At 41.4% G+C, this 17091-nt stretch overlaps 1 protein-coding gene across 1 annotated transcript in view; it reads left to right on the forward strand.

Moving 5' to 3' along the window:
* Positions 1-17091, forward strand: part of CTTNBP2 (cortactin binding protein 2) — a 321332-nt gene that overhangs the window by 108572 nt on the left and 195669 nt on the right. The window contains 1 exon segment of the mRNA XM_030216832.1: positions 15005-15229. Coding sequence (XP_030072692.1) covers positions 15005-15229 — 225 coding nt within the window.

Below are 17091 nucleotides of genomic sequence, written 5' to 3' on the forward strand. Positions count from 1 at the left end.
CCTGCTCAGTGACGTGTATAAGCTGGTGTTCCTTACTACATACAGCGATACCTCTGCAGTCCTGTTTAAATATACTGTGCCGATCAATTCTCTGACTTAGCAGTGGCTTCCCCTGTAAGGCTGTTATTACATCACACTGCTTTTCACAGCTGATGTCTGCAGCCTGGGTGATAACAGTTCCTGGGCTGTGCCCTCGGGGTCTGCTTTCATCTTCCTCAATCTCTAGGGATGTATTGGGGCTTCAAACACAAACTCTGCTTGAATACTACAGTCCCCCCCCCCCCCCCCCCAGGGCACAGCGCTAACAGAGTGAGAAGCAAGTCTCGATCAACATTCCTCTCCTGCTCTCTGCAACCACACTGGCTCAGCCACTTTCAGCTACAATATGCCATACAACTGAGTTTCCCTATTCTTGGCTTTGCTTCCTGGCTATGCGCATTTTAGCTCTGCTCCAACAGCCATATTCTCTGATTGTACTTCATCCTCTGTCAGACAATCAGAGTACCATAGAGAAACACAAACTCGCAGTGGTCACCTCCTAGCTGGACTGCTTTCTTCAGGTTCTGCTGGGGTGCTGTTCTCTCATGCCTTACCACAAGCAAAAGTAATGCCAGAGATTAAAAAAAAAAAAAAAATAGGAAAAAAAAAAAAAAAAAATGCAACAAACTAATTTGGGAGAAGAGTAATTAATACAAAACATACTTGAGCCTGCTCTTCCTTCCGGTTTTAGTTTGTTGCTTTTTTGTACCACAAAATGCCTTGTTTGTAAAAGTTATCTCAGGTTAACTGTATAGCCTTACTTCTTTATAGTTACTGCTGCACCTGTTTGTAACGGGAATGTTTCTCCCTAACTGGTCTGTTCACTTATGTGATAGCCTATCTGTACATATGTTTGTTATATGCTGTCTGCTATAAGTCTCTCTTATCCTTCAAACATGAGGGTTCTTCTGTAAATGTGTTAGATACGTATCTCCATTCTCTTGACTCGGCTGCACTAAGTCAGCATTTCTCCTATACAGTATAGGCGTTTTTCCTTTTTAAAGTAGTTATGCAGTTTGGTTTGACCACGGTTGCAGGTTAGCCCCTTATGCTGCATTTGTAATGACACACCTTCTCTAGTGTCCAATAACTATGGCTCCTGCTCTCCCGATAGCAGCCATTCTCTGTATGATGGAGGACTATTGCTGTAGCTGTGTCTTTCAATGATACTGTATAGCTTTTCTGTCTATTTTTATTCTGGTGTTTTAGTTGCTAATCAGTAATAACCCTCATGTTTGAACCTCAACATTGCAGTCTTCAAGATGTTCTTGTCTTTAGATGTCTTTTTTATAATATGAGGTATAGGTTTAACAAGCGTTAAGTTTTCTCTTTTTTCATTTTTGCATATATATGAAACATGCAGGGGCTGTCTTTAAGTGTTCTCTCGTCTCTCCTCGCAACCTCTCTTATTATATAACACTTTCTTAGGCTGAACTAATTGTTAGTTCTTTATGCCGCTTTTCTTACTTCTAACTCAGCTTTCCCTTTCCTTCTCTTTTTGGTATTTCCCCAGGTGTCTGTCTAATAAAAGATCATCAATTAACACATTTACTTTCCTTTTCATCTCTGATGTCTCAGTCTAGCATGGCCGCACCTATAAGATTTGTGACCTGGAATGTTAATGGTTTGCATCATCCTGTTAAAAGGAAAAAGGTTTTGATATACCTTAAGAAACTTAAACCTGGGGTGATCTTACTACAAGAGACCCATTGTGTCTCCATGACAGCTTTTATCAAACAAAGTAACTGGATCTCATCTTCCATAGACTCTCCCTCAGTAGGCAGGAAGCACGGTGTTTCAATTTTATTCCACAAAGACTTGCATCCAACTATTTTGGAACAGAAGGTGGATCTCCAAGGTAGATGGATAATTGTTAAGGTATCTATTAATAATGCCTCAATTTTACTTGTTAATATATATGCTCCTAACACTGATGCTCCTGAGTTTTTCCTTAACCTCCTTCAGCTAATTCAGGCATTTGATCCCCTTCCCATAATTTTGTCAGGTGACTTTAATTTACCTTTAGATTATCATCTCGATAGACATTCTCAAGCTAAGGTTAATCCCTCCAAATCTTCTCTCGCTCTGTGTTCTCTTATTGATCACATGCATCTTGTCGATCCATGGAGACTATATAACCCGACCGCTAAAGAATTTACTTTTTACTCCTCTCCTCATAAGAGTTTCTCTAGGCTGGATTATTTTCTAATTTCCAACACTCTGACGGAGTCAATTCTTACTTCCTCTATTTCTCCAATCACTGTCTCCGATCATGCGCCAGTCTCATTAGATTTGAATTGGTCCAGCACCAATAGTAGGCGATCTCCTTTATGGAGAATGCCTCTAAATCTTCTGGCTGATGACGATATTTCATTGCGGTTAAAAGCATTCATTAAAGACTTCTTTAGTGACAATTCCTCTTTCACAAGTAGCACGCTTACAGTTTGGGAGGCCTTTAAAGCTACCCTCAGAGGTGAGCTTATTTCGATTGCTGCATATAAAGCTAGGGCAGAGAGGGCTTCAATCTTAAAGCTTGAATCACAAATTAAAGAAATTGAAAACAACTATTTTCAAACTTCTAATCCTACCCTCCTTAATAACCTATGTCACCTAAAATTTGAGATGAACAAGCTATTAAGCTTTAAAGCCGGCCAGCAGATTTTTGACTTTCAGTCTAAACATTATGCTGAAAAGGATAAATCCAGTAGATTATTAGCTAATTATCTAAAAAGAAAAAGATCCAAGGTGCAGATCTCTGCCATTAAAATATCTGAGCATAGCATTGTCACCTCTCAAACCGATATTTCCAGGGCTTTTCATCATTTTTATTCAGAACTATACCAGTCAGAAGCCCCTCAATCACTTCACTTAACGGAAAACTTTTTAACCCCCTTACAATGTCCTAAATGGACAGAGCAGGAAGTCATCCCCCTTCTGGAGCCCATCACTGAAAAAGAAATTAGAGTGGCCATCCAAGACTCTCCTCTAGGGAAGTCCCCAGGCCCAGACGGGATCCCTATAGAGTTTTACAAAGTCTTTAAATTTGACCTCATTCCTTTTCTCTTACTTTTATTCAATGACCTGTCTCCGGAAACCACCTCTACCAGTCGATTCGCAGAGGCAGTCATAACGGTCATTCCTAAACCGAATAGAGATCCTCTTTTGGTGTCTAATTACCGGCCTATATCCTTACTCAATGCGGACTATAAACTATACGCTAAAATTCTAGCCAACCGTCTTAAAAAAGTTGTGCATAAAATTATTCATCCCTGTCAAGTAGGTTTCATGCCTGGACGACTTATTAGCGATAACGCAAGGCTTTTTCTTCATTTATCGCATATAGCCTCTTTCCAGCCCCAACCAATTGTGGCTTTATCATTGGATGCAGAAAAGGCCTTTGACAGGGTCGAATGGAACTTTCTCTTTGAAGTGCTAACCTGGTTCGGCTGCCCTTCTGAATTTGTGCTTAAAGTTCAGTCTCTTTATGCAAAACCAGTAGCCAAGGTAATCACTAATAACCTTTTGTCAGAGAACATTATTTTGCTCCGTGGCACCAGGCAAGGCTGTCCATTATCCCCATACCTCTTCAATATTGCATTAGAGCCGCTTCTAATTGCGATTAGATCTCATGCATGTGTACATGGAATTGTCTATAAAGATCTAGAATTTAAGTACTCTGCCTATGCAGATGATGTCTTACTTTATATTTCTGATCCGAACCAGTCTATCCCAGAGCTCCTGGACCTAATCGCTCACTTTTCCAAATTTTCGGGCTACAAAATCAATCAGCAGAAGACGGAATTATTTCCTCTCAACGCATTAGCGCTTCCGAATATAGCTCAGTCTTTTAACTTGGTGTGGGCCACCCCAAAAATTAAATACTTAGGAATAGAATTGCACGCCAACTCCATAGATTCTATTCATCATAACTCCGACTTAATCTTGAAAACCCTTAAAGCTTTGCTGCATTCCTGGCATCCTCTACACTTGTCCTGGTGGGGCCGGCTTGAAACTATTAAAATGATGATATCTCCAAAAATTAATTATATCCTCAGTATGCTTCCGATCGTCTTCCCCCTTCCATTCTACTCACAAGTTGACAAATTATTATCTTCCTTTCTATGGTCAAATAAGCCTCCAAAGATTGCTTTGAGGAAACTTAAATGCACCAGGGAAAAAGGCGGAGTTTTATTTCCCGACTTCCTCACTTATCATAAATCTTACATTTCACAGCAGGGGTGCAGATGGTTCTTCCGCGCTTCTGAATACAAGCCCATGTGGCTGCAATTGGAGGAGGCCATGGTAGCTCCTCTCACTTTACCGCTTCTTCTTACTGCTTCTTCATTTCCATCACATAGAGTTAATCAGATTATAGTCTCCACGGTCAAATGTTTATTGGACCTCGACAAATTTCAAGCAATACCTCTCAGTAAGTCATCACATCAGTCACTTTGGTATAATCCGCATATCTTAATAAATAAGGCTCCATTCTTTTGGAAAGAGTGGATAGATAAGGGAGTCTTCTATCTGTCTGATATTGTTAATGCTGATAATAGTTTTTGGTCCTTTTCTGAGGTGGTATCCAAATTTTCTCTACCTCCTACTATGTTCTTTCAATGGATGCAACTTACTCATAGTGTGAAGGCATCTGTTGAGCTGGCATCATTGTCATCTCAGCTGCCTTCTTTATTTGCCAACGCCCAGACACTAGTATTAGCTGGGCACACAGCTTCATCTATTTATAAAATTTTTATTAACGCAACACACAACTTCAATACTGCCCTTCAACATAATTGGCAGCTTGATACAGAGTCTGTGGTAGATGAAAATATGTGGTTCTGTTTCTGGTCTAAAGTTATGAAACCTCTTTCCTCTGCAGCGGTTTTGCAGTCTATGTTTTTTTTATATCATAAAACCAATTGGACTCCTCGAAAACTTGCTACTGCTGGCCTGAGCTCATCAGACAAATGTTGGCATTGTTTGCTGCAAGTGGGTACTTTCTCTCATATGCTATATGAGTGTCCTCCGATCTTTCAATTCTGGAAGGCTGTTTGGAATATTATACAAAAACTTTTGCCCATAACTGATGACCTGACTTATTCAATTGTAATTTTTAAGTCCGTTCATGCAACTTTTGATTTGACCTCCCCGCAATCAAAACTATTGGACATTCTCCTCACTATTGCTCAACGGCATATTTTGCAAAACTGGAAAAACGCACAGTTGCTGAATATTCATTTCTGGTGGAATACAGTCCTGCAGCATCAGAAGTTTGAGCTCGCCATGGCTGCGAAAAGTCGGATGATAGTATCTAAGAAAAAAATTTGGTCTATTTTGGACAACTACCTCCAAACTATTCAGGCCACACCTTAAACCAGTACAAAGGACTTATTTGTTAAACACCTGGATGCTTTCCCCTCATTTTTTCTCTTCTTTCCTTTCCCACCTGTTGTGTTTCTTGCTTCCTAGGTTTTTCCATCATTGTTTTCCTGTTATTTGTATTCTTTGAAAATTAATAAAATATTTGGAAAAAAAAAAAAAAAAAAAACTACAGACACTGCCCTTTTTCAGAAACACTGAAGAGGAAGCCAAGCTGTCATTTGAGAAAGTCATATTGTAGGATTTAGACACTCCAGGTATTTGAGTCAGAAGGTTGACCTTTATAAAGAGGTAGGAATGAAAGAGAATTCCAGAAGATTTCTTCTGAAGAGTACAGGTTGTTAAATTCCTTTCTTGGACATTCAGGATAGAACTACACAGTTTCCTCTTACATTCAGGGTATGAAGTGAAGGGGTTAATAAATAGCTGTGAAAAATAGAAAGGCTGGAGGTCTACTTTAATAGAATATGCAGTTGAATATACAGCATTTCCGTATTTGGTGAAACATCATTTCTAGGGAGATAATTCTATTTTTCCAGTACAGCTGGCAGGCAATATGTTTTCTGATTTTTCTTTAATATGTATTCTGTTTCCATACAGTAAAATAGAGTTCTGTATTGTATTTCACACATAATTTGGTGGAGCTGAGTGTGCTTTCTGGTCTTCAATATAAATCTTTACAATCACACTGTACCTTTATATCAGTGCATCCAGGAATGAAAACAATTTTGTCGGACTGAGCAGCTGTCAACAGATATGAGGCACCCTAAGCAAACCTTCAGCCTTGCGCCCCCCACCCTGATTAATTTATAGGCCCCTTGAGACCCCCCCCCCCCCCTCAACAATCATAATCACCCAAACACCATCCCTCCAAGAATGGACTATTTGAAAACTACCCACTCTCCTTGCTGGTAAAAGTGCCTCCTGTTGGTTATCATGAGCTGTTGTTTTGTTTTGACCATAACTGTTCTTTTATTGCCCCTTCAGAGGCTGATACCTTAGGCAGTTGCCTAGTTATAGCTAAGGTTTGGGCTGGCCTCCTGTCTTTCCATTGTTACAGCCTGGAACGAGTGATGGTCCCAGAAGCAGCAATGGAAAAATACATCTGATGGGCCAGTCAGTACTCTGTGATACTGAAGTCCTGCAGGTTATTGGTAAATTTCACTGTGGTAAAATTGCAGATTTTACTGCAGCTGTGAAACTGCTCAATTCAGCAGATTTACTCTGCAGGATGGTTTACTTGTTCCACGGTTATTTAAGCAGCTGAATTATTCAATTCATCCCCTACTAAGGACCCTTTATGTTTTGGGATGTTTTTGCTTTCTTCCTTTAAATGACCCTTATTGTATTAGAAATTGGTAGGAGTGAAAAACAGCTCAGCATGCTGAAGAGTGAAGAACCCAAATGGCATGTGGAGTGGAGGAGTAGCCTAAAGGTTAGTGCAGAGGCCTGAGGCCTAGGGGAAGCAGGTTCCATTTCTACTGCATCTCATTTTGACTCTGGGCAGGTCACTTAACCCTCCATTGTCCCACATACAATATGTAAACTACTTTGATTGTTAACCACAGGAATGCAGTATATCAAATTCCATCCCTTTCTTTCCTGTCTAAAATTCCAAACATGTCAGAAAATGCTTGTTCACAGAGAGGGAGGTGGATGCCAGGAATAGACTCCCAGCAGAGGTTATAAGCTTCAAACTGTGGGTAATTTTACAAAAGTATGTCTAATTTTAATGTGCGTAAATGAGCAGAATACCAGCATATACATGCATATGTGCCAATATTCTAGCTATGCACTATTCGATAAACTGGTTCCTAATGGAGTGATGTGTCGTGTGAAGAGGGTATATACATGGATAGAGTGTGGGCGGGGTGCACAGTTACATGCATAAATTATAGAATAATATCATTTACATGTCATCTCCCGTACTCCCGCCGAGAAGCCGTCTTCCCATCCAGAAGCAGCAGGAAACGCCTCCATAAAGCAATATCTCCTGCTGCCGCTGATCCCACGGTAGTGGGAGATAACATTTTATGAAGTCATTTCCTGCTGCTACTGGATGAGACCATTCCTTTTGCCACTGGCAATGAATCAGCTGTGCTGGGGTGGAGCAATGGGATGAGTTGTGGGTGGAGCTGGGCAAAGCAACAGGTGGGGTGGGCTGAGCTAGAGTGGAGTGGGCTGGGGGCAAACACTAGATCTCCTGCTGATGGGTCGGCCTCCTTGGTAGCTCTGGCTTTATTTTCTAGTGTTAAGTGCTCATGCCTAAAATATATTTATTTATTTATTTATTTATTGCATTTGTATCCCACATTTTCCCACCTATTTGCAGGCTCAATGTGGCTTACATAGTACCGTGGTGGTGAACACCAGTTCTGGTATAACAGATACAGAGTGATATTGTAGAAAGTTCATGTGTGATAGACACATTAGGGAATAGGGAGGAAGGGTTAAGTTATGTCCAAATCGAGTAGTAGTCTCCTTGTGTTGCAGGATTGAGGCATTTAGGTTGTGTCACTGGGGTATGCCTTTTTGAATAGGTTAGTTTTTAATAATTTCCGAAATTTTGGTAGATCATGCGTTGTTTTCATGGCATTTGGTAGTGCATTCCATAGTTGCGTGCTTATAAAGGAGAAGCTGGATGCATATGTTGATTTATATTTAAGTCTTTTGCAGCTTGGGTGATGGAGGTTTAAGTATGTACGTGTTGATCTTGTAGTGTTTCTGGCTGGTAGGTCGATGAGGTCTATCATGTTTCCCGGAGCCTCGCCGTAGATGATTTTATAAACTAGGATGCAGATTTTAAAGGCAATACGTTCTTTGATCGGGAGCCAGTGTAGTTTTTCGTGTAGGGGTTTGGCGCTTTCCAGTGGCGTAGCCAGACCTTTCATTTTCGGTGGGCTCACAGTTAGGATGGGTGGGCCTCCTAAAACTACCCCTCCCTTTGTCCTGCATCTCTCTCCCTTTTCTCCAACCCCGGATCCAGTATTATCCCCCTGCCCATGGCCTGGCAGCCCTGCAGGTGTACCTCAGCATTTTCTCTGGCATGGCAGCAACATGCTTTCATTGTGTGCACCACTGCCACGATCCTGCATCTATCTCCCTATGTCTCAGCAGCAGCGGACCAGCGGTAGCGATTCATGCTGCCTCCTGCTTCGTTCTAACCTGGAAGCATCTCCTCTGCCGTGCGCCCGCGTCCTGCCCCAGCAGAAATAGGAAGTTTTAATAAAGGGGGCGGGAAACGGCAGAGGAGATGCTTCCGGGTTAGAAGCAGGAGGCAGCATGAATCTCTACCACTGGTCCGCTGCTGCTGATACAGAGGGAGGTAGATGCAGGATCGTGGCGGCAGTAGGCAGCGTCTGGGAAGCAGATGCAGGATTGGAGCTCAGCCTGCTCCCTCCGCTGCCGTTCTGATGAAGGTGCTCCACTGCTGGGTGGACCTGAACCCAAACTGCCCACCTGTTGCTACGCCCCTGGTGCTTTCGTATCTTGATTTTCCAAAGATAGGTCTGGCTGCGGCGTTTCAGCAGTTTGGAGTTTCTTTATGGTTTGTTCCTTTCATCCTTTATAGATTGCATTACAATAGTCTAGGTGACTTAGTACCATTGATTGTACCAGGTTCCGGAATATTGCCCTCGGGAAGAAAGGTTTTATTCGTTTGAGTTTCCACATTGATTGGAACATTTTCCTTGTTGTGGTTTTCGCTTGGATTTCAAGTGTGAGGTTTCGATCGATCGTAACTCTGAGAATGTTTGGGCTATCGGTAACAGGGAGGGTGTAGTCTGGGGTAAAATGGCAACCAATCCTCCCAAACACAGTTTTTGCTCAATCTTCTGTCACTCCAGACTCCACCCTGCTTACTTTTAAATACAAAAACTCAAAATACTTTAATCCAAATGCATTCTAAAAATCACATAAGTAAAGAGCGATCACTTAGCTTTAATTAAAAAATGGCAGCGCTGACTCCACAGATCAAAGATGGCGGTTTGGCAGCCCAGCCTACTTCCAGAGTTAAAAGGATACTTGAAGCCGCTCACAACTAAATAAAAAAGAACAACAAAAAATTCTTGTTAAAAATTGTAGAGATAGTTGCCAATAAAATCAATATAATAATAAACATTATTAATACTTACATCTGGCTAACACTCCGCCATACTTATATCAACTATCTGTGCATAAGTTGGCTTCCAGAGAATGAAATTTAAACACTCGTGTACAAAGACATAATCAGTGGGCTTTATAGATGTCGTACACATCACAAAAATGTCACACAAGATTTACAACACAAACATACTGTATATTCAAATGTCAACTTTAAACAAAGCTAATATGGCTATGAGAAACCACAGTACCAAAAGCACCTACTACTCACTACTTACCAATCAATTGATTTATTAAGACCACTGGGCTCAACACTGGAAAGTCTGAAAATCCACCAGTGTTCACGGTGTAATAGACGTGCATCGGTGTCACCCCGCTGACGCCAGCACTCCTGTGCATACTCAGTTCAGTCACCGAACTGAGCATCGGCGGCTGAAGCATGCCACCAACTTAAGCATTGCTCAGGCAGTATAGGCAGTGAGTCGGGTAGCGGACCTCCTCAATTGGTGAGGCTTAGATATTCCCGCCAACCATTAAACTGATGCTGCAGTTTTGGAGGGGATTTGAGCGCATGGTGGCTACACCCATACTTTATAGAAAAGGCTCCAAATCATTACCTTTCTGGTGCCTAAGATTAAATGCATTGTTATAGAATTTATCTCTAGGGACTTCATAGAAGAGCAAGAAGGATGAGAAAAAAGAAAAAACAAGTAAGACTGGGACTAAGCAAAAAGGTACAAATGGGCAAATTTGGTAAGCCAAAATGATCCTTTTCTGCTGACATTTTCTATGTTTCTATACTCTTATATGTCTCTTCTTGTGAGGAGTAATTTTATATAACAGGGCTCTAGGTTAACAGACCACGTAGGTGGCTACTTAAGTGTTATTTTATAAAGACACATATGTGCCTATCAGGCTCATTTTCAAAGCACTTAGCCTCCCAAAGTTCCATAGAAACCTATGGAACTTAGCCTTCCAAAGTGCTTTGAAAATATGCCTCTTTATGTCCTTATAAAGTACTAGCATACGTGGTAGAAATCTCACTTTGGAATGAAGGCATGGACAGTCATGCATGCTCGAAAGCAGATGTAAATGTCTATGTGAAATGTTTGTAAGTGCATGCTTTTGATTTAAGTGTCATACAATCAACAAGTGCATTAGTGAACTCCGTACACAGTCCACCCAGGTTGTGCCTGTTCTTCACCTACTGGCAAAGTACGACCTTCTTGGCAAGTTACTACATTTAAACCCATCAGTATTTTATAAAGGGCCATATACATATGAAAAATACTTTAATCAGTATTATTCTGCATATTTTTCAAAACAGTCTGATCTGTAACTAATTTGATTATGATGCTTATTTTAGAAGTCCTGTTCATGATTTGGACATCTGAAAATTGGCATTTAGATGTCTATATTGCACGGACATCCAAATTCTGATTTTTGAAAGACAGGATATGGAATTCTGAAATTGCTGTATGTCCATATGGCAAAGGGGTTTGGTCTGGGTGTGTTTGGGGTGGGAACAGCAAACAGGAAGAACTTCTACGTTGACCAAAGCAAATGAACAAGAGTAGAGGCTGACCAAAAGACGAATCCAACTCAGGAAATAGTGCATGAAAGACACTTTATTTGCTGCTTGGACAAAGGACCTTACACTGTCCATGTTTCGGCGTCACAAAACGCCTGCCTCAGGGGTCACAATGGTGTTCTAAAAAACATATAAGTATGTCATACATATATAATGTATATACTGTATGTAGAGAAAACAAATAAATATAAATAAAGGTGCATAATCAAAACATTCACAATCTAAACTGGCCTTTTTCAAGCCACATTTTTTTTTCTTGTATCAGCAGTGATATATCACGAGGTTTAGTACTTTTGTTTGTTTGTTTCGTGTTTGGTGTGGAGCATGGCTGGGCTTAAAACATGGACGTTCCTCCCCCATTGCAGAAGGGGAAGGAACATCCACATCTAGAAAGGTGGACATCTGGAATTAGACATGCCATGTGAAGCGTCCAGGGGACCGGGTCAGGAACTGTTTGCACATACCCTGTATTATCTGTAAAACAGAACACAGAGTAAGTACAAAGCCTGTATGGTACATGCAGGGAATATGCCCAGCATCTGAGACCCCATTACCATACACAGTGAGGTGGTGCACCCGGGCATTCCCAAAACTCATGCCCCTCCCCTTTTGGCTTGTCACCCTGGCAGGTCCAAAGTCCTGTCCCATCCTAGCCCCCTTCCAACCCTCCCCCCAGTGTTCTAGCCCCCTCCCCTACCTGACAGCCCCTTGGTTCCAATTTTCCTGTTGCTCCCCCATTGGAATCATGATCCCCAAATAAACCCAGCCCCCTCCAAAAGTGTGTCACACCCAAGTCTTATCCTCAGCCACCTGGGACCTATTTCTGATGTGCATGGGGCATCCTGATGGTTCTGAGCCTCAACAGTCCTCCTGTGCTGCTGACCAGGATGGTGCCAGGATCAAAAATGGCACCCCTGCCTTCCAGCTTTGCTAGAAGGCAGAGACATCAGGATCAAAGATGGCGCTAGTGCAGTTTACATATATGTTATATACAGGTACTTCCTCTGTCCCTAGTGAATTCTAAGTTTTGTACCTGGGGTAATGAGGATTAAGTGACTTGCCCAAGGTCACAAGGAGCTGCAATAGGAATCAAACCCAGTTCCCTAGATTCTTAGCCATCTACACTAAACATTAGGCTACTCCTACCTACTAAGATGAAATGGTTTACATTACTTATGATTATATCCACAGTCAAACAGGTATCTGAAAGGCTTATTTTTGTATTGTCATGGTTATAAAATATGCTAATGATGTTCACCACGAGTTTAACAGTACAACAATAGTAATAACAAAAATAATTTATTGTATCAGTCTCCATGTTTTGTGACTATTGTTATTTTAGGGTCCCTTTCACTAAACCTCTTTATGCTCTAATGCACACTTCATGCAAGAAAAAAGGCGTATTGCAAAATGTGTTAAAGTGTTTTGCAGTAATTTACCTACAGTACATGCTAATCACATTCTATTTGTTTTTGTTATTTCTTTGTGGAGGGGTCATGTCATGGGTAGGGAATGGGCATGGAAATGTTATCCAGTTAGCGTATTCACATTAGCATGCTAACTAGATAATGCAGACTTAACGCAGGAGCATTTAGCACCTCCTAAATAGGAGGCGGTACCTGCCCCCCCCCCCCCCCCCCCAGTTTAATATTTTAGCGGATCTCCCACATTAATGGAAAAATTAGCATGGAACATGCAAAAAGGAAAAAGCTCTATTTTGGGGCTGCATTAGAAATAGGCTTGGTGCATGGGAAAGCCTCATGTTAAAATGAGCTAAGCCTATCTCTTTTAGTAAAAGTGCCCTTTAAATATTAATTGTAGTATAGAGGGGATATCCTGAACCTACTTACAGTAAGAATATTTCATTCCATCAGAGAAGAAAAATCCGTAGAAAAAAAATGTGGGCAGGACTGAAATCCTAATTTTAGTTATATTTACCTTAACAAGTTACTTTTGTTCACTCTTTGAATTTTTGATTTTATTTATGGCTGGATAAGAGGTGATCTTTTACCAAATACTGCTGTGTTATGCTTGTGTAATAGCATTTTTCACATGGTGATCGATACACTTCATTTAGCTTATTGTAAATTCAATACCATTTGCTGATCTATGTGTTCTTTCTTATGCAAAGGAGCTTATCTTTAGCATTACCAAAGCAGTTTTCAGATATATTGCATGTTTTTTAGTGTTCATGCAATAATCTGGTCTTCTGTTTTGATTGTGTGAAACTGCAATTAATATTTTTCAGTGGTGTTAATTCAAGGGGAATACCCAAATCAAACACAAACTTTCTTCAGACTATATAAAATTCTTTAAAAGATAGTTGGATTATTTGAAGATATACTTAAATGAAGACCTTTATCTCACTAGGGGTCTCTTTTATCAAACCACGCTACCGGTCCCTGGTGTGGTAATGCCGACAAATCCCACTTGCTTTGAATGGGCTTCGTTGGCAAACTGCTAGCGCGGCTTAATAAAAGAAGCCCTAAATTTATTTGGCAGGGTTAAATGAAACATTTTGTCATTAAGGCACTCATTTTCAGAAAGAGTGCCTTAATGACACATCTTAAAAGTGGCACAGAGCAATAGCTGGACGGTTTTCATGGGAAACATCCAAGTTGCGATTTTCGAAATTCAGATTTGAGAAGGATTTCTCTGTAGTTCATCTAAATCACAAAGGGGTGTGTTTTGGGCTGTTTCTTGGGATAATGGAACAAGATAAAAACATCTAGGACAAAAATTGGGACATTTTTATCTGGATCTGTTTTAATCACGACTGAGTCACAAAAAAGGTGCCGTAATTGATCAGTTGACCACTGGAGGGATTAAGATGTGACCTCTTCTAAATCCCCAAGTGCTCACTGACCCCCTCCACACCCCAAAGATGTGACAGTGACAGTACATACCAGGCTCTGTGACAGCTTCAGATATTATGGCCATTTTTATTAGAACAGCAAGTTGGTTCCAGGAGTAGGATAGTGGTCAATGTAGTGGACTGTAGAGAAAGGGACCCAGGTCCATATCCCACTCTAACACACTTGTGGTGGAAATTGTGAGCCTTCCACAACCCACAAAATACCAACTGTTCCTATAAATAGGAGACACCTGCAGACCTGAAGACGTTTGTAGTAGTGTACAGTTAGGTCCAGTAAGTTTTTTGGTGTCCTGGAGGGCTCACAATACAAAATAAGGGTGTTAAGGTGGGATTTGTACCTAGGTCCACTGTACAGACTACTAGGCTGCCCCTCTGCTCTGCTGGGATGTCTGTGTGACCAGTTTACTAGGAATGGTGCTACAGATCCTCCCCTATGGCTTCTTTTTGTGCATTTCTCTCTAGGACTTTTTTTTTTAATGTTACCTAAAGAAATATGTACTGAGCACAGAAACGTCAAGAAATTAGAAATTTTCAAACAAAAAAATAGACATTTTTCTGGTTCAAAAATTTCTATGTTCAGTATGATAATTTTAGATGTTTTCACCAAAACATCTATAATTGGACTTGGATGTCATATTGAAACTGCCCCTCCACACTACCGCCATACTTCCTCAGAGATCCAGTTTATTAATTGTTTGATATTTTTTCTTCACATTTGACTTTCTTATGTCTGCTTTCTTTCAGTTCCATAAGTTCCAATCTCAAAGAATATTTGGGGGGTGGGGTGGTCCTCGGATATATTCTTTTGATTAACTGAGAAAAGTACTTACTTTTTATGTTTTGAGATTGGAACTTATGCAAATGAAAATGACATGAGAAAGTAAAATGTGAAATGAATAATTTTTCAGACAAATTTTAAACAGTTTTTAAAATTGTTTATGACCTAGACTGCATGCATTGTAGTAGGATGACCAACTTCATTGCTTCCTTAATTGTTCTGTTGTTTCCTGATATTTTAGGCCCGGAGGAAGGAGGTTTTTGTCCAGGAACGATATGGGAGATTTAACCTCAGTGACCCGTTTCTGGCTCTACAGAGGGACTATGAGGCAGGTGCTGGCAGGAGAGAAAGAAAGGCCATATGTACCAACCCCCTTATCATTTTGGAAGCCATCATGGCCCACTGCAGGAAAATGCAAGAAAGAATGACTGCCCAGCTGGCTGCCGCAGAAAGCAGACAAAGGAAGGTACAGTGGTGAATTTTATTCCTTCAGTGCTATTTTCTGGTTGGGACATTTGCTCTTTTGTTGTTTGTTCTTTCAGTATAATGTAAGAGGAGTTTCATGTTTACAACCAGTCTGTCTTTCTGCATTTTATGACATTTCCCATGGGCGTGTTGACTTTTATGATAAGACAAGGGTGCTTAACACAGATAGTAAATGCTCAGATTCATTTTTCATGGGTATCCCATCTTGACTGAATTCTATGCAGAAAGAGAGTGGACCCAAATTTACATACCTGGGAACTGTTCTGGTTTCTGGCTCCTCCTGTCCTTTCTCTGCAAGTTGCCTGGGGGGGTGGGGGCTGGATTAGGGAGCAAATTGTTGCTCTGCTCTGTTTACTTGAGCTTCATCCCCTTTCTCCGGTTCCCTTCAGGACAGGAAGCATGTCATGAGGAGAGAAGCTGAATGTGCAAAGAGTTCTGCGTTAGTTTCGCCATCTGTGCGCACTTAGCACGTGGTATTTTTTTCTTTCTTCTGGGAGGGGGCATGTCGGGGGCGGAGAATGGACGTTGATGTGCTAATCAGCTAGCAGGCTGCGCTGGTCAGCATGTCAATAACACGGGAGCAATTAGCACCTCTTAAACAGGAGTCACTAAGTGCTCCTGCATTATTTTTTTAATCTGGTTGTACGCTGAAATGTAATAAAGGGCTTAGTGTACAGGAAAGGCCAATGCATGGACAGGCTAAACCCATTTACTAGTGCAGCTTAGTAAAAGGACCCCTATGTACCTAATGGCTCCGCCCCAAATGGAAAAGGGAAATGGGACTTGATACATTGCCCTTCTATGGTTTTTGCAACTACATTCAAAGTAGTTTACAACTATTACTCAGTTATTATTTAGATTGTAAGCTCTTTTGAGCAGGGACTGTCTCTTTATATCAGGTGTTCAGCGCTGTGTGCGTCAGTTGGCGCTATACAAATGCTAATAATAATAATAATAATAATAATATACAGGTACTTATTTGTACCTGGGGCAATGGAGGGTTAAGTGACTTGCCCAGAGTCACAAGGAGCTGCCCGTGCCTGCAGTGGAAATTGAACCCAGTTCCCCAGGACCAGAGTCCACCACTCTAACCACTAGGCCACTCCTCCACTCCACTCCCCTTAGGCACATACATGTACAGATTACAAGAATCTTTGTGCCTCAATATACACTTACCCACAAAAGTGCCTATAGAGCACTTCATCGCTATTCTGTAAGGGTGCACATAAGTGGCATGGAGGGGAATATTCAAACGGCGCCGGCAAAATACATGGCCGGCAATGTAATTTGGCGGTGCCGCAAACAGTTGGCCAGACCTGTATTTTCGAAAAAGATGGACGGCCATCTTTTGTTTCGATAATGCGGTTCCGGCCAGCCAAATGCCTTGGATTTGGCCGGGGTTTGAGATGGGCGGCTTCGTTTTTTAGCGATAATGGAAAGTTATGTCGGCCATCTCAAACCCCGGCCAAATCCAAGGCATTTGGCCGAGGGAGGAGCCAGCATTTTTAGTGCACTGGCCCCCCTCACATGGCAGGACACCAACCGGGCTCCCTAGGGGTCACTGTAGTGGACTTCAGAAAAGCTCCCACGTGCATAGCTCCCTTACTTTGGGAGCTGAGCCCCCCCAAAACCCACCCCCAAAACCCACTACCCACAAATGTACTGCATCCACTAAAACTGCTCCAGGGACCTGCATACAGCCTCTGGGACTTATTGCTGCTGTATAAATTTGGCACACCAGTTGACACCTGAAGACTAATCTCTTTGAAAAAGTCCTTTATTTGAATAAGCACGTTTACTCACAGTTAACTGCAGATCAGAGGTTGTGCCCCACTGGAAAAA

Source organism: Microcaecilia unicolor, chromosome 10 (genome assembly GCF_901765095.1).
Source record: "Microcaecilia unicolor chromosome 10, aMicUni1.1, whole genome shotgun sequence".
NCBI classification, from domain to species: domain Eukaryota; kingdom Metazoa; phylum Chordata; class Amphibia; order Gymnophiona; family Siphonopidae; genus Microcaecilia; species Microcaecilia unicolor.